This window comes from Benincasa hispida, chromosome 3 (genome assembly GCF_027475165.1).
Source record: "Benincasa hispida cultivar pf3 chromosome 3, pf3_genome.v1.1, whole genome shotgun sequence".
Lineage (NCBI taxonomy): Eukaryota > Viridiplantae > Streptophyta > Magnoliopsida > Cucurbitales > Cucurbitaceae > Benincasa > Benincasa hispida.
Window position 1 is genome coordinate 46,925,434 of NC_143480.1, and position 23,721 is coordinate 46,949,154.

The 23,721-nt window shown below is 37.8% G+C and overlaps 1 protein-coding gene across 1 annotated transcript; it reads left to right on the forward strand.

The window, feature by feature from the left end:
• The first annotated feature begins 16,158 nt into the window (after positions 1-16,158).
• LOC150037314 (uncharacterized) lies at positions 16,159-16,735 on the forward strand. The gene has a single exon (XM_090312464.1). The coding sequence runs from the start codon at positions 16,328-16,330 to the stop codon at positions 16,622-16,624; it is 297 nt and encodes a 98-aa protein (XP_090168590.1). The 5' UTR covers positions 16,159-16,327; the 3' UTR covers positions 16,625-16,735.
• The last annotated feature ends 6,986 nt before the right edge of the window (positions 16,736-23,721 follow it).

Sequence of the window (23,721 nt, forward strand, 5' to 3'; positions counted from 1 at the left end):
TTGACATCTATTTTTTTTTCCTTGACATCATGGTTGAAACCCAACAATAAATTCCAACAAGTTCTTCATGTTAACAAGAATTCAAATTGTATTATAATTCTTTATATATAGGTATCCCATTTATTTCATAAGGGGGTGTTTGGCCATTGTAGGTAGTTTCAGCCAGTAAAAGTTCAAAGGTAATAACCGAACCAAGAGAGTTACCTAATCCTGAAAACAGACCTGAGACCGACTAGGAGTAGACCTAAGGGAGTTCTAATAGTTGGAGGAAAAAGAGTTGGGTTCAAAAGAACCCATTTGCCCTCCTCAGCCTCAGAGGTTGAGGCCGAGGTCAAGCAACCTCTTTAAGTGAGGATAATCTTGATTGGCTCTCTTCCTTGGAACGTCCTTAGTGGCCTAACCTAAGCCTCACATGCCCGATTAGAAAATATAAAAAGGAAATAGACCTCATTCTTCGAAAGAGATAAGGAAGACCTGTAGAACTTAACTATAAATAGGGTATGACAGCTCTATGGAAGGTAAGCTCAACTTCTCCCTAAAAACTACTTGCCCTGATCTTTATGTAAAATAATGACTTAAGCATCGAAGTGTGTATGGTAAACACTACACCAGTGTGTTATTGCTTTGATTGTTTTGCAAGTAACCTTTTCTCCAAATTATAAATTTACCATTGGCATTAGTTGAATGTCAACTGAGTTAACTTAATCAAAGTTTGCCATCAACAGTTGGCACCATCTATAGGGACGTGTGTGTTACTTGCAGGAATATATAACACATCATTCAAAAGAGAGGAACAAGTCAACAAGAGAAAAATGATCTAGACCAGGAAATGCATCCCCAAAGAACTGCTAATCGAATGGAGAACAATCACCTTACTCGCAGCCCACCTCGCCCCTTCTTGAGGTGGAGGAAGAGGAGAAAATCATGGCTTTGAAAAGGAAAGTTGTTGTTATAAATGACAATATGGGCCAAATCCTAAAACTTTTTGGAAACATTTTAATGAGGAACATGATAGTTCTAAATAAGAATGTTGAAATCTGGGGACAATAAATCGAAGCAGCATTGAGAATGCCAAAAGCGTGTCAAAGAGATATACAGACAAGGAAAGACTTGATCTATAGAGAGTCGATGTAAACCAGAGGTTGAGCTAGGCAGAACAACAAAGTCGAATGACCCTAGAAACAGATTTGAGAAGAAACTAGTCAAAGAAAAATAGCGCATGAGAAACCAGGTCGAAATCGAGGCCTTGACAAACTCATGAAAAGAAGAACTTCAGAGGATCCCTAAGGAAATAGGAAACATTCAAGGTGACATCCAAAAGTGTTGGAGATTGTGCCATAAATCTCGTGGTTTATAATGTATAATAAAACTCATTTATTTAATAAAATAAGGATACTTCAACAAATATGATATTCCATGACACAAGACTATAACAAAATTAAGGGGGATAGAAAAAAACTGTTATAAATCATAAAAAGTGCATTTTTGGTCGGAAAAAAAAAGTTGATTTTCATATTCTTTAATATTTATGACAATTTTTAACCGTCATAAATCCATTACTATTATTAACTGTATAAAATTAAAATAGTTATTTTTTATTCAAAATAAAAATTAGTAATTTTTCTTTTACAATAGGAAAAAACCTAAATTCAAAATTGCCTCCAGCTCTTTCTCTTCATCTTTAGTTTTTTAGCCTTCTCATTTTCTACTAGTCGTCTTTCCCCTCCCCCTTAATTTTTCTTCTTCTCTGACAACCTATCCTCCGGCAAAACGTGTAATGGCAATTTCAAATCGACATCATGCTCCTCAAGTTCCTTCATGCTCGAAACTTTAACGTCCTTTATTTGCTCCATGTGCTCCAAAAATGCCTCCAATGACGATCTGAGTTCGACATTGACGATATCGTTGATGTAGATTCAGCGTTTAAGGAACTTGAAAAGTTTGTTGCATAGATACAGAGCTACGACGAAGAATGACACCCTGTTTTTCATAACACATATGAGGTTTTGAAGGACAAGGAAATATGCGAGAGGAACTTCGACGATGATGGCACCTTGTTTGTTATCGCACGGCTCCCAGGCTTACCCGGGCTGCCCCGGGGCCCAATTTTCGTGTGTGAACTTTCCACCGATCGAAACGCCTGAAACAAACTCAAAGGTTTAGAGCCATGAAAAAAAGTCGTGCCCTATATGGTTTTGGAATGGAGCTCATTTGGGCATCAAACGGCTCCCAAGCTCGATAGGGCTACCCTGCAGGCCAATTTTCGTGCGAAAGTTTTCTGCCAGGGGAAATGCCCGAATGACCCAAAGGTTCAGAACCACGAAGGAAAGTTGTGCCCCATTCGGTTTTGGGAATGGAGCTCATTTGGTTCCCCAAACGGCTCCCGTGCCCGATAGGGCTTCCCCGCGGCCATATTTTCATGCATGAATTTTTCTCGGGCGAAATGCCCAAAACAGACACAGAGGTTCAGAACCATTAAAAAAAGGCATCCATCAGATGGTTTTGAGAACGGAGCTCATTTAGTGCCCTAAATGACTCTCGGGCACACCCGGTGTCACACTCTATCCTGAATATTATCACCCAAACGCGAAAGGAGATTTGAAGATAGCGCTTATGATATCAATTGTCAAACCTTTGCGAATTCATCATATAAAAAATACGTATAATTTTAATTAAATTTTAGTAATAGTTAATTCTAATGACTTTCAAGAGTAACACATTCTGAGTTTCGCTCTGTAAGAGAATGGCAGTTCTAGACCTTGAGTGGCTTTTCCTCGAATGTTCTGCTTCCACAACTTGGGGGGAAAGAGTAAAACATTGAAAAACGTGAGCTAAAAAGCCCAATGAATGGTATATTTTATAGGAAAATACGTTTGTTCCAGAAATTCATTTTTGGAAACCAATTTCACAATCAAGCAATCACAACACAAAAAAATGTAACTCTTCCAGCCTGATAACTGGTTACCCCTAGTATGATAATGTATTTTTTAGGTATTCTCGTGAATTTCCTGATATGAATGTTGAGGAAAAAATCCCAGTACCCTTATAGCTGCCGAATGTGCACATGCCGACATTTTCTCGTTAGGTGTGCTTAAGACATGCTCATAATTTTCAGAGGTAGAATCCCAATTTCCAATGCAATTCATGTTATGCAAAATAACAAGAATCAAATCAACAAATAAATTCCAGAAAAACACTTTTCCTAATCATGCCAACTTCCAAACCTTTACACACACATATATAATAACATATATATATATATATACGATTCAGAAACATATGAAAGTAAAAAACCACTCACAGACCTCTTGTTAATTTCCTTTACAGTCCTTCTAGAGTAGGCCTTGATCCGGTTTCCTTGAATTCTACTTATTTTCAAAGAAATCCTAAATTAGCTCGAAATTTCTCAAATAAATCAATTTTAGTTTTAACTATATCCATAAATTGAAATAACTAGCTTACCCATTGCAAATTATCCAAAAATAAGTCTAACGCCCAAAAACACAACCTTTGAGGTTATCTAGGTAGTCTGGTGGGCGTGGGCGGCAGTCAGCATGCTACGCTAGACATGGCTAGGCGGCAGACCTGGCACAGACGTAGCGTGACACAGTGGCAGGATGTGGGCATGCGCGCGCGAAGTGCTGAGTCGTGTGCGCTGATGGGCATCCGTATTTCCCGGGAGGCGTGCCATTTACCCTTTGCGACCAACTGGGCCTTCTACCTTACAACACAAATTCCTCACTCTTCACTACTCTAAATTAGACGACACCCTAGCATCATCTACTACACTCACCTCTTAACAGTTTCACACAAATTTTACCTAAATTACACGAGTGAATTGTGAGAACCATCAACCCCAAGAAGCTTTATTTATAGAAGCTTAAGATCCTCCAACGCTTGACACCTTGCCAGCCCTGCATGTCCAGCTGCCTTCAGCATGCAAGTGCCAACGTCTCCCCCTTAACATCTCTTCCTTGCATGTGGTTGAAGTGTCCTCACCTAATTAAACCAACGCATAGCCTCCCTTTGGATGGCCTCCTATGTGCCCATCTCATCTTTAGTTCAGCCCAAACATCACTACATTTAGCCACTTACCCTCATTTGCTGTCAACCTAGTCTTGCTCCCCAAATTAACTCAATGCATACCTTCCTTTTTGGCCATATCCATCTTTTTAATGCATATCCTTAATTGAATGCCTAACAGCTCTTTTGGTCACATAGCTCACCTCACATCTAACCTCACTTGGCCTCACTTAGATGCATAGCCTTGTCTTGGCCGTATAACCCACCTTGCACCCACACCTAACCTCAAGACCAACGCATAGTCCAAATGACTGCACACTTTTTCCAATGCCTAGTCTCTGTTGGCGTATACATCATTTCGTTAACACATGCCTTTACACCCAATGCCTAGTGTTATGGCCTTCCTCCATGCACACCTTGCATAGTTTATGTGCATCAACGCACAAGTATCCTCGTCTAAGCCCATTCTTGTTGCGCGTTAATGTGTCCTGACCTCAACATGGCTTTTCCAATGTATGGCTTCCACGCAAGACCTTCTCTTCATCCTTGGCCAAGCCTTAGCCATGCCTCCCCTCCTCAACGCCTACACTTGTGCTAACTAACCTCCATGAATCATGGTTGGTGTACACTAGGCACCACTCTTTAACGGACGGGCACCCTTGTACTTAGCCAAATTCTGCCCTTCATAACCAAACTTAACTACAATTTTATATTTGGCCCTCTAAACATTTAAAGTATTCTTCTTCCCTTTAAATCTTCCCCAAACTCCATACTTAGAATATCCACTTATTTTCCTTATTATCCAAGTTTGACCTAACATGCTTAAATAAAACTTGAGGGTTAACACCCGGGCTATCCTATGTCCTCGACATGCTCGTCCAGGGTAATGTTAGCCCATGGTCACATGTCCAAACCATCCCCAACCATCCTATCTTTGAATCTTGTAGTTAGTTTAGTAAGTTATTTTGATTCCAAATTTTTTTTCTTGCAAATGACCACTTGCCACTTTCGATATGCTATCATGGCATTTTAGAAATTGTTCATAATGCACTATAGAGGAGACCCACTAGTCTACTCCCCGACTGATGTATTGATATACTCTTTGCAATGTAAGCGTTCTTGAAACTGTTAGTCTTCAATGCATTCTTTAATGATGTTTTCAATGCTTTTCCTCTGTCACAATTTATAAAAACATTTTCACTCAAAACGTGAGTGGCGGCTATGTCATATACCAACGTTGTCCGCAACTTTCGATTTTTATACTGTTGGTTTACATAAGCATGCAATGGAAGAAAAAAGAATCATTAAGCACTCTAATTCATCAATTTTAGCAACAAAATTAGGATGTTCATACAAAATGAAGAGAGTTTAATAAATACCTTTGAAGAACTCTTAAGATATTCAAATTTTGCTCCAATCTCCTTAGCAACTGATCATGAACCACCACAAGATCTTCCATACTATTCTCTAGGACCTTAGATTGAGTTGTGAGACTCAAAATGAGCTGAGATTTGGAGGGAATTTGAGGAAAGAAGATGAATAATGCAGAGAAAACTGAGAACCCTTCTGTTGGGAATATCCTAGAACTCGCAGTTCGTAAATTTTGTGTTAAAGATTCTTTTTATCAATAAAATATTATTGAGTATTTTATTCAATAAAGTTTTTGATATTGCATTCTATTATGAAAATCCAATAAACATATTCATGTCTATAGTATGAATACTTTAACTTTATATGAAGACGAAAACAAGATCAAGTTAATAGTATATAGCCTAAATAGTATATGGATGAAATTGGGTATCTCATCCTAGTAACACTGTTGGATGTAACCTATTTTGTGTAGGTAATACAAATGATGTGATCCACAAATCATTCGTGTAGAGACATGTGAATGGGGGCATCCTATGCAATGAGTTTGCATAAAGACTGGACCATGAAATAGTCACTTTTTCTTTATAACGACCGCTTATTGTTAAAACTGACTATTTTATACTAAAGTAATCCAGGATAACTCGATCTTAACCTTGAGCTAACTATGAATTCCTGTTTATTTGGGATTGTCCTTTGATCTGCATAGGTGAGAGTAGTCCAAAAACACTGCTCAATAAACCTTTCATTTTTCGGAAAAGACCGGATAGATAGCTGGGGACATAGCCTTGCAAGATGGAATTCACTCCTACCCGTTTTAGGGTTAGCAGATAGGTTGTTCCCTTAAGTGCTGATTCTAGGTCTTGAACAATTGGAGCCCCGCCTTCTCATAATAGAGTGGGACATGATTCATAAGTAGTATTATGAATCAATTGTTCATTAGAAGGTCAGTGGGAACTTAAGGAACAAGATGTATTTAAAGGGGTGAGATGATAATTTTGACCCAGTTGTAATTACAAACGACATGTGAAGGATCGACTCACTAATTATGGTTTACATGGATAAAAATATATCAACAGTGAGGATAGTGCAACTATTGAGCTATTGTGGTGTGCCTTGATCGTTAGTGAATAGTAATTAATTCAGTTTAATGAGTTTAACTAATTAATTACAAATCGTAGGTCGATTATGTCCTTCTACTAGCTCATAAATTAGAACTACAAATTGAGTATTAATTAGATGAATTTTGGAATTAGGATTATGAATTTGAAATGTTCTAATTCAATTTTTTCGAATTTTCAATTAATTTTATTGATACAATTAAAAACGTTTAATTTAGTTGAAATTAAACGAAATTGGAGAATCAATTAATATTTAAATTATGATTTAAATATGAAATTGAACCATATTGGTGAAATTTATGTTTTATTAATTTAATATCGAGATATTAAATTAATGTTATTTTAATTAAAAAGTTTAGTTAAAACTAAAATTAATTTTATTTAAATTAATTATTTTGAATTAATTTTATAAAACTAATTTAAAATAAAAATGGTTTTATTTAAAATCATTTTTTCTTTTTAAATTAGTTTTTAAGTTAGTGGATTTTTCCAATTTTAGGAAAAATCCACTAACTATAATTTAATGGAATCTCACCAAATTCCAATTGATTTATGCAATAATCACCAAGTAGGTGGTGTCATCCATGCAGCCCTATTGTTTTGTATGATTTCTATCTATATATAGAAGCTTCATGTAGAAAGAAGAGGATTCAGAGTTTACTTACTGAAGTAAAAAAAAAAAAAGATCTGTAAATTCTACTCAGCCCTCACTAGTTCATCCACATTCAGCTTGGTTTAAATATTTCCATCACACATTCCTTCTTGAGCATAGTGGAGAAGATCTTGGTGGTGGTTTTCTTGAAGATTCAAGCTCAATCTTGGTGAAATTCTGTTGAATTCATGGAAGCGATCTTCAAAGGTAATATGTATTGTAAACCCTCTTATGAATGTCATATGAATAGCATGTTTAAAATTCAAATTAAACGTAGTGTAAGTGCTTGTTGATTCTAAAGTTTTCCGTTGCATGTTATATTACTTGCTCTCTAATTCACCTTGCATGCCCCTTAATCAACTGAAATAAGTTGATTTTATATAGTTTAACCATACAGTCATATTGCATATTAAGAAGACAGCTCCTACTTCATCAAATTGGACTGGTTTTGAGTGAGATTTGCGATGGTTTACATGCAAATGGGGGTAGAACCCATTTTTATTGGATTTGTCCAAAAAACTAATTTCTCTTTGATTTTGAAATTTAATTCAAAATTAAACTTAAATTTCAGTTTTAATTGTTTTATTTAAACTGGAATTTTATTAAATTTACAAAAATTAAGTCAATAATTAATTTTCAAATAAAATTAATAATTAATTAAACAATTTAATTAATTCTATTAATTTAATATCAAATATTAAACTAGATAAATACCAATTCCACTACCATGAATCCCTATTCATGAAATGAATATTTAAACCACATTTCAATACAATCAATTCTCCAATTTCGTTTAATTTAAACAAGTAATTATATCATTAATAATTACCAATTCCCTTAATTCGAATTTGAACATTTTAAATAAACTCATCTCGCTATTCTATGGTTTTTTCCGTTTGCAAGCTAGTTGGGGGACCTAACATACTTACAGATCATGGGTTCCAAAGATCCGAGATTAATTTGCTAAACTCTTTAAATCGAATTAGGCCCCATTCGTTAACTACCAGGTCACTTTACTAAAGCCTAGTAGTCGCACTCTCCTCACTGTAGATATATTATGTCCACTCGATATAACCATGATTAGTAAGTTAACCCTTTACAGGTTGTTCGTAATAACGACTTAGTCAAAAAAACTGTTTTACCCCTGAGATTACCTCTTGTTCCTTAAGTTCCACTGATCCTCTAATAAACAATGGGTTTGAGGTCCGATCATGAAACTGAATCAATCTCGGGCCAATGAGAGGATGAGGCCCCTTGTTCAAGACCTGAAGTCAGCACCTAAGGGAACAACATCTCTACTAACCCTCAAAGTGAGTAGGAGTGAATTTCATCTTATACCATATGTCCGCAGCTATCTACTTAGTCTTACCTATGAAATGGGAGGTTTATTGAGCCGACGTTGTTGAGTCAACCGTCACCTATGCAAATCAAAGGATAATCCCGAATAAACCAGAGTTAATAGTTAGCTTAGAATTTAGGTCGAGTTACCTACTTAATCGCTTTGAATTAGTCAGTCTTAGTCAGACGGTTTTTGGAACGGAGCTCATTTGGTTCCCCAAATGACACTCGGACCCGGTGGGGCTGCCTTGGGGCTCAATTTTCGCGCGCTTACTTTCCTGCGCACGAAACACCCGAAACGGACCTAGAGGTTCAAAACCATCCCAAAAAGCCATGCCCTAGATTGTTTTGGGAATTCAGCTCACTTGAATTAGTCAGCGCGCTTCCTTTCTTGCGTGCACGAACATTCCACCGGACGAAACGCCCGAAACGAACCCAGAGGTTTAGAACCATGAAAAAAGTCGTGCCCCAAACGGTTTTGGGAACGAAGCTCATTATGTGCCCTAAAAGGTTCACGAGCCTGGCGGGGCTGCTTTGGGGCCGAACTTTCGTGCACGAACTTTTCGCTGAGTGAAATGCCCGAAACGGACCTAGGGGTTTAGAACCATGAAAAAATATAAATGGTTTTGGGAACGAAGCTCATTTGGTGCCTCAAATGGCTTGTCGGCCCAGCGCTCTGCCACGAGGACCAATTTTCATGTGCGAATTTTCCATTAGGTAAAATGCCTGAAACGGACCTAAGGGTTTAGAACTATGCCAAAAAGTCGTGCCCTAGATGGTTTTGGGAATGAAGCACATTTGGTGCTCTAAACGGTTCCCAGGCCCAGCGGGACTGCCTCGGGGTCCAATTTTGTGTGCAAACTTTTCGCTGGAGGAAACATCTGAAACGAACTCAGAGGTGTAGAACTATGCTAAAAAGCTGAAACCTAGATGGTTTTGGGAACGGAGCTCATTTGGTGCCCCAAATGTCTCCTAGGCCCGGTGGGGCTATCTCGGGACCCAATTTTCATGCGTGAACTTTCTGCCTGGCAAAACACCCGAAACGGACCCAAAGGTGCAGAACCATGAAAAAAAAATCATGCCCAGACGATTTTAAGAATGAAGCTCGTTTGGTTCCCCAAACGGCTCCCAGGCCTGGTGGGGCTACCCCGGAGACCAATTTTTGTGCGCGAACTTTTCGCCTGGCGAAATGCCCATCACAAACACAGGGGTTCAGAACAATGCCAAAAAGTCTCCCCCGGGTGAAACGCCCAAAACAGGGGATTGGAAAAGGAACTCATCTTGTGCGCTAAATGAATCCTAGGCCTAGCGCTGCGTTGGGCCCAATTTTCGTGCACGAACTCTCCCTCGGGCGAAATGCCCGAAGCAGACCTACGGGTTTTGAACCATGCCAAAAATCCATGCCCATAAAGGTTTTGGCCATGGAGCTCATTTGGTGCCCCAAACGGCTCACGAGCCTAGGGAAGCTCCCTCAGGGCCCAATTTTTGTGCGCGAACGTTCTACCGAACGAAACGTCCAAAATGGATCCAGGGATTCAGCACCATGAAAAAAAAGTTGTGCCTCAGACGGTTTTGGGAACAGAGCTCATTTGGTGCCCTAAACGACTGCCAGGCCCGATTAGACTGTCGGGTGCCAAATTTTCGTGCGTGAACTTTGTGTCGAGAGAAATGATCAAAACGAACTCAAGGGTTCAAAACCATGAAAAAAATCGTGCCTAAGACGATTTTTGGAACAAAACTCATTTGGTGCCCCAAAATGGCTCCCGGGCCCGATGAGTGTACTTAAGGCCCAATTTTCGTGCGCGAACTTTCTTCATGGCGAAACGACCGAAATAAACCCAGGGTTCAGAACCATGAAAAAAAGTTGTGCCCGTTATGGTTTTGGGAACGGAGCTCCTTTGGTGTCCCAAACGGCTCTTGTGCTCGGCAGGGCTACCTTATAGCCCAATTTTTGTGCACGAACTTTTCCCAATCGAAATGTCCGAAACAAACCCAAGGGTTCAGAACCATGACAAAAAGTCGTGCCCAAGACAATTTTGGGAATGAAACTAGTTTGGTGCCCCAAACAACTCTCGAGCCCAACGGGGCTGCCCTAGGGCCCAATTTTCATGTGAAAACTTTCTGCCGGGTGAAACGCCCGTAATGGACCCAGGGGTTCAGAACCATGTCAAAAAGTCGGGCCCAGAAGGTTTTAGGAACGGAGCTCATTTGGTGCCTCAAACGATTGTTGGGCCCAACGAGGTTTACTCGGGGCTCAATTTTCATGCGAGAACATTTCTCCAGATGAAATGCCCAAAACTGACAAAAGGGTTCAGAACCATGGCAAAAGCCGAGTCCCAAACAATTTTGGGAACATAGCTCATTTAGTGTCCTAAACGTCACTTGTGCCTGGCAAGGCTGCCTCAAGGCAAATTTCGTGTGCCAACTTTCTGCCGAACGAAACGGTCGAAACGGACCCAGTGATTCGGAACCATGAAAAAGAGTCGTGCCCAGATGGTTTTCGGAACAAAGTTCATTTGGTGCCCTAAATCGTTCCTAGACTCGACGGGGTACATCGGGGACAAATTTTCTTGCACAAAACAAACCCAAGGGTTCAGAACCATTCCAAAAAGCCGTGCTCCAGACGGTTTTGACAACAACGCTCATTTGGTGCCCCAAATGGCTCACAGGCCTGACGAGGCTGCGTCGAGGCCCAATTTTCATGTATGAACTTTCCGTCGGGAGAAACACCCAAAATAATTCAGGGGTTCACAACCATAAAAAAAAAAAAGGCATGCCCTAGACGGTTTGGAGAAAGGAGCTCATTTCTTGCCAAAAACGGCTCCCGAGCGCTGCGGGGTTATCCCGGGGCCATATTCTCATGTGTGAACTTTCACACGGCCGAAAGGCCTAAAACGAACCCAGGGGTTCAGAACCATGAAAAAAGGACTCAAAGGGCTTTCGGCCCCACGGTGTTTCCCTGGAGCCCAATTTTCGTGCGCGAACTTTCTTTCAAACCCATGGGTTTAGAACTATTCCAAAAGCCGTCCCCAGACAATTTTGGGAATGGAGCTCATTTGATGCCCCAAATGGCTCCCGGGCCCGTAGGGCTACTCTAAGGTTCAATTTTCGTGTGCGAACTTTCCTCTTGGCGAAATGCCCGAAATGAACCCAAAGGTTCATAACCATGAAAAAAAAGTCCAATTTTCGTGTGCGAAGTTTTTGCCAAACGAAACGTCTGAAACAAACCTAGGGGTTTAGAACCATGCGAAAAAGTTGTGCCCAAGACAGTTTGAAGAACGGAGCTCATTTATTGCCCCAAACGGCTTTCGGGCCCAGCAGGTTGCCCCGAGGGCCAATATTCGTGCGAAAACATTTCACTGGGCGAAACGCCCAAAAAATACTAGGGGTTCAGAACCATGCCAAAAATCCAAGCCCATAAGGTTTTGGGAACACAGCTCATTTGGTACCCCAAACGGCTCTTGGTTCTTACGGGCCTGCCCCGGGGCCGAATTTTCGTGTGCAAATTTTCCTCTAGACGAAACATCTGAAACAAACCAAGGGGTTCAGAACAATGCTAAAAAACCGAGCCCTAAACGATTTTGGGAACGAAGCTCATTTGGTTCCCCAAATGTCACACGGGCCCTACAGGGCTGCCATAGGGCAAATTTCATGCGTGAACTTTCTATCAGGCGAAACGGCCGAAACGAACCCGTGGTTTAGAATGATGAAAAAAATTCGTATCCAGATGATTTTGGGAACACAGAGCCCTAGGGAGCAATTTTCTTACCTGACTTTCCACCAGGCGAAACGCTGTGCCTTAGATGGTTCTAGGAATGAAGTTCATTTGGTGCCTTAGACGGCTCTCAGGCTCAACGGGACTGCTTCGGGGTCCAATTTTCGTGCACGAACTTTCTGGTAGTTGAAATACCCGACACGAACCAAGGGGTTCAAAAGAATGAAAAAAGTGATGCCTCAGATGGTTTTTGGAACGGAGCTCATTTGATGCCCCAAATGGCTCCCGGGCTCAGTAGTGCTGCCTTGTGGCCCCAATATTCATGTGCGAGCTTTCCATTGGATGAAACAGTCGAAATGGATCTAGGGGGTTCAAAACCATGAAAAAAAAGTCGTGCCCCAGACGGTTTTTGGAACGGAGCTCAATTAGTGCCCCAAACAGCTCCCGTTCCGTGCCCGGTCGGGTTGCCCCGAAGCCCAATTTTCGACCGGAGAAATGCCCGAAACAAACTCAAGGGTTCAAAACCATGAAAAAAAGGCGTGCCCCAGGCGGTTTTGGGAATAGAGCTCATTTAGTACCCCAAACAGGTCCTGTGTTCGGTGGGGCTACCTTAGGACTTAATTTTCGTTAGCGAACTTTTTTGCCTAGCGAAACGCCCGAAACGGACCCAACGATTCAAAATCATAAAAAAAGCAGTGTCCCAGACGATTTTGGGAATGAAACTCATTTGATGCCGCAAACGGCATTCAGGCTCGGTGAGGCTGCCCATGGCCTAATTTTCATGCGCGAATTGTCCGCTAGGCAAAACGTTTGAAATTGACCTTGGGTGTGCCCCATACGGTTTTCGGAATAGAGCTCATTTAGTGCTTCAAACGGCTCCTAGGCTCGGTGGGGCTGCCTTTGTGCCAAATTTTGCTGCACGAACTTTTCGCCAGACGAAAGGCCCGAAATGACCCAAGTGTTCAAAACCATGAAAAAACATTGTGCCCCAGACGATTTTAGGAACAGAGCTTGTTTGTTGCCCCAAATGGCTCCAAGGCTCGTCGAAAGTACCTGGGGCCCAATTTTGGTGCATGAAATTTCTGCTGAGCGAAACGCTCAAAATGGTCCCACGGGTTCAGAATCATGAAAAAAATGATAGAGAAATCATGCAAAATGCAGAAGCAATCAGAATCGATAAGGATTCTAATTACACTTAATTTGACTTTAAAAGCAAGCTAAAAACAAATTTTGCAGAGAAAAGGTTTCATGAGATACAACCTTCGATCAAACTCTTTGATTCTAGCTTCTCTCCACGACATTGATCTCCAAATCTCCTATAGATCACCACAATGAACTTCTCTACTATGCTCTAACTCAGATTGAGAGGTGGAAGCTCTAAATTGAGGTGAATTTGGTTGAGGAGGAAAAAGGGTTGGAGAGAAAAACCACAAATTCAGTTTCGAAACTTGCATGAATCTTTTCCACTACGAAAATCTGAAGTTTTTAACCATAAAATCAAGCAACTAGTTGAGTTTCAGATTAATGACAGCTCAAAGACCATATCCAAAGTGGGCTAGATGTTTAATGAAGATTAAACCACTTCAATTGAAGATTGGAAATTGGAAAATTTCACTCAAAGCGAAATTTTCAATTTTCTTAATTTTGTTTAATTTTCTTCAAAATTAAATTCAAATACAAAAATCAAATATGAATTTTATTTTTAAAATTGAAAAAATATTTATTTAAATAATGATTAGACAATTTTAATTATTTAATTATTTAATTAATTTAATATCAAATATTAAATTAATCTATATTTAAATCAATATTTAAATATTTTAAATTCTTTAATTACGTTTAATTTCGATAAATTAAACGTTTAGTTATATCGAATGCAATTAATCAAACCCTAAATTGAATTTGAACACTTCAAATTCAAAACCCTAATTTCGAACTTGAATATTTCAAATCCGCTGAATTCACTAGTCCAAGATATAATTTTACGAGCTAGTAGAGGGACCTTATGGAACTACAGATCATGGACTCCAATGATTTGAGATTAATTGGCAAAACTCTTTAGACTGAATTAATCAATATTTGTTAAGTACTGAGACACATCACTATAGCTCGATAGTTGAACTCTTCTCATTGTAGATATATTTCTTTCAACTTTAACCATAATCAGTAAGTCGATCATTCACAGGTTATTCGTATTTACGACGAGGTCAAAAATTACCGTTTTACCCTTATAAATACATTTTGCTCCTTAAGCTCCCACTGATCCTCTATTGAACAATTGGTTTATAGTCCAACTAATAAACCTTTACTCCCTCGATCATGAGAGGGTGGGGCTGTGTTATTCAAGACCAGGAAACAGTACTTAATAGAACAACTTATCTACTAACCCTAAATTGGGTAGAAGTGAATTCAATGTTGTAGGATTATGTCTCCAGCTATTTATCCGATCTTATCCCCAAAATGGGAGGCTTATTGAGTAGTGTTGTTAGACTACTCTCACCTATGCAGATCAAAGGATAATCCCGAATAAACAAGAGTTCATAGTTAGCTCAGGATTGAGATCGAATTACCATAGGTTATCAAATTTGAAATAATTAGTTTTATAGTAAACACGTTATAAAGAAAAGTGACTATTATGAGGTCCGGTCTTATGAAAACTCATTGCATAGGATGCCTCCCTCGCATGTCGCCACATGAATGATTTTGGGATCACATCATTTGCATCATTATACATAGGGAGTCACATCTAATAGTGTCACCAAGATGAGGTACCCAATCTTATCCATATACTTATAGATCATTTTGGCTATATACTAAAACTTGATCCACTTTTATGTCTCCACATAAAGTTAAAGTATTCATATTATAGCCATGGATTCGTTTATTGGATTTTTATAACAGAATGCAATATCAATAACAATTTATTGAATGAAATACTCAATAACACTTTTATTTATAAATAAAATATGTTTTCAACATTTGAACTGCAAGTTTTAAGACATTCCCATCAAAAAGGTCGTGCCCTAGACGATTTTGAGAACATAGCTCATTTTGTGCCCTAAACAGCTCCCAGACCTGCTCGGGTTGTCCTGAGGCCTAATTTTCGTGCGCAAACTTTCTGCTCGGCGAAATACCCGAAACAGACCCAAGGGTTTAGAACCATGAAAGAAAAACCGTGCCCTAGATGGTTTTGGAACGAAGCTCATTTGGTGCCCCAAATGGCTCCTGGGCCCGCGCAGGGTTGTCTCGATGCCCAATTTTCGTGCGTGAAATTTTTGTCGGACGAAACGGCCGAAATGGACCTAGGGGTTCAGAATCATGAAAAAAAGTCAAAACAAACCCATTTACCAATAAATTTTATTGTAATCATACAATAACGTTTTTCTCCATGTTGTTGTTATCAGTGAACCATCGTAAACGTAGATTGATAAGTGTAGGGACGAATGGGTTATAAAATAATTCAAAAATCCACCACCACTATCGATCAAATTAACACAAATTGATAAATTCAGTAGTGTTGTTATCATTATCGACTAAATAATGGGAACGGTTAGATCGATAAGCATATGAACAAATGGAGTTAGAAAATTGTTAAAACAACCACAATTATAACCGATGGATGCATTTATAAAATTGTATCTTATGATATTTGAGGGTAAAAGATGATAATTTAGCATAAAGTATCCTTATAAAATATGTGTGTTCCACTGTATAATAAAACACAATCAGATTGAAAATTTTTTAAAACTCAATTAATTTACAAAATTTGATTTCAAATGGTACGGTGGTTATCATATTTAATAAGAACAACACCAAAAACAATAAGATGAAGCCTACTAACCAAAAAGCGATTGATTTATATCCATTCACTGGGGTAAATGTGGCATAAATCACAAAAAATCATTTCAATTTTTTTCTAACAATACTATAGGCTATAGGTAATTATGGCAATTACGCATTACAAAGAATCGAGTAAACCAAGACATTCATGGCTGACAGACATTGAATAACTCAACTCCCACCATCATCCCAATTTCCCATCTCTATTTATTTTCTTCTCAATCAATCCACCAAACCAAACCAACACCGCAACAAATTTTACTTCCACACATGGCTAGATCATTACTAATCGCAGCGGCGGTGATTCTGATAACCGCCGTCTGGATGACGGAGGCTTGCCCGGCGGACGGCAAGGTGTGCGGCGACTGCATCAGGGGCAAGATGGAGCTGGAATGCCCGGCGTGTGGTCCGCCCCTGCGTTGCATGGCACAGTGCCTATGGGGTGGCGGTTCAAAGTCGAGGTGTGTTAAACGGTGCGATTGCGGCGGCGCGTGGGCGAGCTTGGCAACCTGCAAGCAGTGCATGTCCAGATGCAAGTGCAACTGCAGTTCTTCTTTGAGTGTGTAATCAATTAACAAGTAGAAGAATGTTCTGTTCTGTTAATGTTAATCTCACTTTGGTTCTGTAATCTTTCAAGTGAGAAGAGAAGTTTCTAAAAATTGTCTTCAAAATTTTAATTAAGACCAGGTTTCAATCGTTTAATGCTGTCAATAGAGTTTGTTGGTTTGATCCTTACTTTCAATTTCAGATTTAAGAATTAGTTTTTTTTTTTCTCGTTAAATTAAATTAAAATAGCTTGATAAAAATCACCATTTAAGTATAGTTCGTTAGATTTTAAGAAGACTCGATGAGCTCAAATTCTATTTTCTGATTTTATTTGTGATACTATTCTTATAACACCATGTTCTAAATTTTTTAAAATTTAAACATAGTTAAAAAAAATGGAAAAAAAAGGGAGTAAAAAAGGCAAATGGTCAGTTTCTCATCTTTTAACTTTTTTGAAAGTTCCACAAGCTAATTTTCTTCGTTTCTTTTCTTTTTCATTTACAATTTTGATTATATATCAGTGAATAGAATAAAAATAAGAGAAAACACATTAATTCTAGAAAACATTGATGATACCATTAATTTCATGTCCCAAAAATAAAAAAGTTTAGGTTGTCAAGATATTTATTTTCAAGGAAGAATATAATACTCATTTGTGATATGATCTACGTCCTCTTAATATAAAGAGTTATGAAGTCATTACCAATCATATCAAAAGTGTGATTTGTCATCAATGAAAAAAGTATTGGTCTATACAAATTCTAATTTTGGCTAAAGTATTAGCACTCTACAATATTAGATAAAGTGGTTACCAAATTTCATTTTTTATTATTCAATTAAAAACAATTAACAAGGTCCACAAAATATTATTTTGTTTTGTTTTTAAATGTTTCAAGCTTACTAGTTCATATTTTAGAAATAAGATGAACTATAATTATGAGTGGCAACATAATCATTAAGAAAAATTTGAAATTAATAACTTATATACCTAAAAAATATTATGACATCAAACTTTGATGTTTCTAATCTCCTAATGATGTTTAGTGAGAAATTGATGTATTTAAGGAACCTAAAGTTTAAAAAGACTCGATTTCACTTTTAATAAAAAAAAATATTGTTAATTTTACCAAAATGATTTCAAAATAAATTAGGGAGAAATTTCATATATTTGTAGAATTTTAAACAAAAGTCCATATGAGAATACTACTTTTTCTCCAATTTAACTTTGGTCAAGCATTTCATGTATTTATGGAATTTTAACAAGTTCCCTAACAAGAATACTACTTCGTCTTAAAAACAACAGTTTATATTCTATTTTGCGAATGTCTCACTTTTGGTTTTCTAAACTAAGCTTTTAGAATTAAAATTATACCAGAGTACTTTTATGCATGCAAATATATATACAAAATCTAAATAATAATAGTAATATGGAAATAGACTAAATTGATGCTTGAAAGAAGACATACACACATATATCTTTTAATGCATTTAATCTAACATGTGAAATTAATACCCGAATCAAATCTCATAAAGCAACATTCTACATAGAATTTCAAATCGAGCAAATCAACTAAATCTTGATTAAAACTCACTGTCAACATAAAAGTGAAGCATAAAATTAGGATCTCCTACGCATATCAATTCATTGGAAATTTAAAATGGACGGAAATAAAAGAATCCGTAATAATAAATGATAGGAAAATGCAAACCTTCAACCGATGTAGAACAAATTGAAGATAATTTATAAATTGGGAAGATGCTGGATTTTCTATCAATGAGATTTGATTTTCTCCCTTTTGCGAAATCTTGATTTACTTTGTTAAGGAAAAGGCTAAAACGGTGTGTTTAGCCAAAGAAGAAACCAAATCGAAGGTCCCTGATGAAGCCACGTAGCAATTACAAGAAATAACAAATTCTGGCGTACAGTTATATAAGATCACCAATAGATTGTGTACACTTGTCATTTTACTATTTACAAATTTACAAATATCATTAATTCATTTGAAACCCTAGAATGAGGTGACCTCTGTATAAAAGGGTAGCTTTACCCTCTGAACAATTCAAGCAAGAAATAAATCCCTAAAAATTTGCCTAGATTATCTTTTAATTTCTTTCTTGGTATCAGGATGTTATTATGGCAAAGCCTCTTCATCTGGCAACCCTACCATGGCCTCATTAACTCCTACCTCATAAATAGTTTTTGAGGGAATATTGTTCAAAATATAACATGCAGTCACTACTGCAAATCTCCAAAACGAGTCTGGAAGATGACTATAACTCATCATAGACCGAATCATATCCAACAAGGTTCTGTTTCTCCTTTCTGATACACCATTCTGCTGAGGTGTAACTGGGGCCAAGAATTGGGACGTGATTTCATGTTCTATCATATAGTTATGGAATTCTAAGTCCATATACTCTTTACCACGATCAGATCGTAGTGTTTTTATCTTCTTACCTAAAAAGTTTTCAACTTCAGCCTTATACTCTTTGAACTTTTCAAGAGCGTCAGACTTATGTTGCATTAGGTATAGATACCCATATCTTGAATAATCATCTATGAAAGAGATGAAATATTCATATCCACCTCGAGCTCTAACACTCTTCGGACCAGAATGTATAAGCTCCAAGGTTTCCTTGGCTCTATAACCTTTTCCAGTAAAAAGTCGTTTGATCATTTTGCCTTCAAGACATAATTCACATACCAACAAGGAGTTTTCTTCTAAACCTTTTAGAAGTTCACATTTCACCAACTTCTCAATCTTATTGAGGTTGATGTGACATAACCTTAGATGCCAAAGATGGGTGTTTTCCTTAAGAGAAACCTTTGGTCTTTTTGTAGTTGTCGCTGTTTTGAACATTTCAGTATTAAGCAAGACTTTTATGACTAATGACCTTAGTACATACAAGTTATCTTTCATTGAACCAAAACTAATCTCCATACCATTCTTGAAAATAAGCACTTTATTCTCAGAAAAGGAGACGGTATAACCTTAAACAATCAGACAAGAAACGAAAATTAAGTTCATCTTGATATGAGGAATTACATAAATATTATCCAGTAACAAATAACGTTTCTTGTCCAAAAATAACTTTAACCTGCCTACAACAATAGCTGAAACAAACTCACCAGTATCGACTCGAAGAGTCAACTCTCCATCTTCCAACATTTTTCAGGAACTAAATCTTTAGTAGGAAGAACTTACGTGATTAGTAGCACTTGAATCAAGTATCCAGGTAAAATCATCATTCTCTACCAAACACGTCTCCAAGACAAATGAATCACATTTACTGTCTTTAGACTTTTTCCTCTTCTGGAGAGTAATGGGATCGTTATCAGAACCTAAATAATCTCCAAGTTCCATTTCAGAGAACAATTCTCGTTGATCAACTTCATCAGAGTCAGCAACAATTGCTTTCTCTTTTAGTCCCTTGACATTCAAGAAAGACTGGAGGTTATCTTTGGAATTAACACTATTGGTTTCTTTGTCATCCATCTTTTTTTGCGCAAAAAGTGGGAACTGACGTTCAAACAATTCTTGCAATGAGTTCATGATCTTACGTGCAATGACCATGTTCTCAACTCTTTTGGATAATGTATCAGGTATACTAGACAAAATGTGAAGTCGGGCCATCAAATTAGCCTTCATCAACACCTTATATGCATTACGAACAATTCACGGTACATCAAGGGTCGGGACTTGAGAACACTTCTCAACCATGACAAACTCGAGGTCGTTTACCACGAAATATGTTTTAAGAGACTCTTTCCAATGTATGTAATCAATCAAATTAAAAGTGGCAACTAACGAAAAATCATACATGTTGCTGAAAAAAAACACATTGATCTACATTAGATTTTAGCAAATACTCTTGAAAAACAAAATCCAATTTGGTTTAGAAAAATATAAACGAACCCTGTGTGACATCTAGTTTTGCAATGAAGCTTCAGTGGTTTAGGATAAAAGCCACTGAAGGGTAGTCAATTTATCCCTCCTCTGAATTGAGACACTCTCAACCAGTCATTAATACCAGAACAACTCTTGTTCCTATAATGACTAGCCATCATTGATTTGGTCAAGAAATCATTAACTTGTTTAACAATTTCCCATAAGTGTGACCCTTCATTTTGAAAATCCTAGAGTTCCGCCCCAAGCAGCCAATCTGAAGGGAAAAAATCCGCTTGGGGCAAAAACTAAAGCGACCCTATCTATTTATGGAGTTCACCTTGATATTGACCAACCACACAAACCATTCGAAGGGGGACGCTCCCAGGGCGCCATGAGGCCATATAAGAAAATCTCATAGTGCAAACCAATGAAAGAGATCGCAGGACATGTTGACACACATTCTTCACCCATTTACTATAAATATTCTCTCCGTCCACCTTAATATTGACTCATGCAAACACCATCTAAAGGGGGATGCTCCCAGGGCACTACGAGGCTAAGCATGAATCTCAGGCGTGAACATTAAGGGAGAAACGTGAGTAGAATTGACATATCATATATATCTTTTTCTCCCACTGAGTATTTTAAAACCTAGGGTTTAGTTTACTTAGAAAAAACATGGCTAATGATTTTAACTAAGTGACTTTTTAGGTTTGCCCAAAAGTAACTCTTAAGTAACTCTTACTTTAGATAGTTGAACAACTTTTGATCATCATTCATTAAACTCTTTAATGAAGTCTTTGATCAATTGTTGCATGCTTGTAGCAAATCTATCTAATTCACCTTTCCAGGTAGGGGTGTTTCATTTCTGTCAGCTTAAATATCCCAGTTTAGCCAAAATCAGCCTTAGACAAAAAGTTCCTTATAGATAGATTTAATACAAATTTAATCTTTTATGGAAGTCAATTTAATCATATTAAACCGATTTAAAAGATTAAATTTAGGTATCTAATCTCAATAGAATTATGAATTAGGTCTATCTAAATCAATTTTTAAAACGCTTTTAAAACATGAGTTCATCTAAGTCCGCATGCAACTCTTTCTTATTGATTTTAGTTCTAGTTTCCATTATAACACTTATAACAGGAAACGACTAAAACCAACCACAATACAAAGCAACACATACAAGGCATTCATATCTTATAAATCAACCTAAGTGTCATGCTCCATGCATTGTTCATTCATTACTACTTTTATATAACTCTTATATAACAAAGTAATGAAACAAGCATACATGCTCTCGTACACCCTTATACTATAACACTTATAATATAAAGACGATGCATGAATATGCATAAATATAACTCTTATATTATATGATGCATGAGCATGCTCTTATGTAAGTTAATCATGCAAACTACTATATCATAACTCTTACAATATAGAGATGATGTATGACCAATGCATAACCTATGGTGGAATTTAAAACTATATGGCATACAATATGACATATAATTTAAACAACATACATCTTGTACATTCACGAAAAATTAATGGACCGGGATGATTAGCCTTAAAAATTGGAAATAAATATATCTATTACATTAAACCATTGAGTAAATTGGTTCAACAAGCGAACCAGGTCTTGAACCGTCCGAGCGAAGCCTTCTTTCTGATCGTCTAGCAAAGTTAGTCGAGTTACCACGATCGTGTAGCAATGATCGAGTGCCTTTGACTATGCGATGAAGCATGAAAGCCACTCGATCATGCAGCGCACCAAGTTTAAACCCAAGCCTAAACGATCGTGTAGACGACTACTATGCTATGAAGCATGATCGTTTAGACGATCAAAGAGCAAGCGTCGTGTAACGTTTATTGAGTGATCGTGTAGCCAGTGACTATGCGATGAATCATACTGGCCTACACGATCGTTTAGTCCGTGTGCCTTACCATGCAACGAGTATCCCAAACTCAACGATTGTTTACCCCCATCATTTACACGATCTGACCAACTCTTAGTCTTCTTCTTCTTTCTTGACGTAATTTGCATCTCCATGCCTTGAAACTTCATCACGAGCGAATCGAACAGATTCAAACTCTTTGAATTACAGACTTGATAGCAAGTTAATATGCCCAAAAACACAGGGGCCCTTACAATTAACTTTGAAATGTAAAAGAAATGATTAACCAGAGGCAATCATCCCAGAAACTCAATTAACCCACACCCACAAATACATTTAACACTTAAACATAATGTAGACAGTCTTAACACCCACCATGAATGTAAATGCAATTCAATACAACAATGGATTTAGAATATCAGAACCTGGCTCTGATACCAATTGAAGGAAATCTAAACAGAGATCTTCATGAGCGGAAGTAAAATCTTTACCAGCCCATTGTGCAAGAATAAATGCATTCACAAACATATAAGACTAGTTATGCATTATATAGAAAATTACAGCATGCTTTATTAACTAAATACTACAGGAATCAAGAGACATACCTTGAATAACTCTTCTTTTGGAAATCTCTCGCTCTCGTGAGCAATCACGCAACAAAATCTCGCTCTCATGAGCAATCGTCTAGCCAACCTCTCGTTGTCGTTATAATCACTAATAGTCTGCTCCTCGAACAACAACCTTTCGGCACTACCACTCAATAACCTTGGTATTCACGGAGTGAGAATCCAAAAGGTGTGGGCTTTGTGTGAATTTGGTAGAGGGAAGGAGGAAGAAAATGATTGAACGACACGATCAAGTAAGTGGGAGAAAGGTTTTGTTTATCGCATAGACTTAGAGTACTTGATTGTTTAGCAAATCTCGTTCTTGTGAGAAATTGTCTAGTCGATCGTTTAGTCTCTTGCTCAATCGTTTACACGATCGTTTAACAAATCTCACTCGATCGCTTAGTATCTCGCTCAATCATTTAACAATTGTTTAGCAAATCTCGCTTAATCGCTTAGTCTTTTGCTAAATCTTTTATATAATCGTCTAGTCTCTTGCTAGAGGGCTATCGTGTAGTCTCTCGTGAGTAAACGATTAGCTCTAGCAAATCTTGCTCAATCGCTTAGTCTCTCGTGAGGGCTATCGTGTAGTCTCTCGCGAGTAAACGATTAGGCCTAGCAAATCTCACACAATCGCTTAGTCTTTCGTGAGGGCTATCGTGTAGTCTCTCATGAGTAAACGATTAGGCCTAGAAAATCTCGCTCAATCGCTTAGTCTCTCA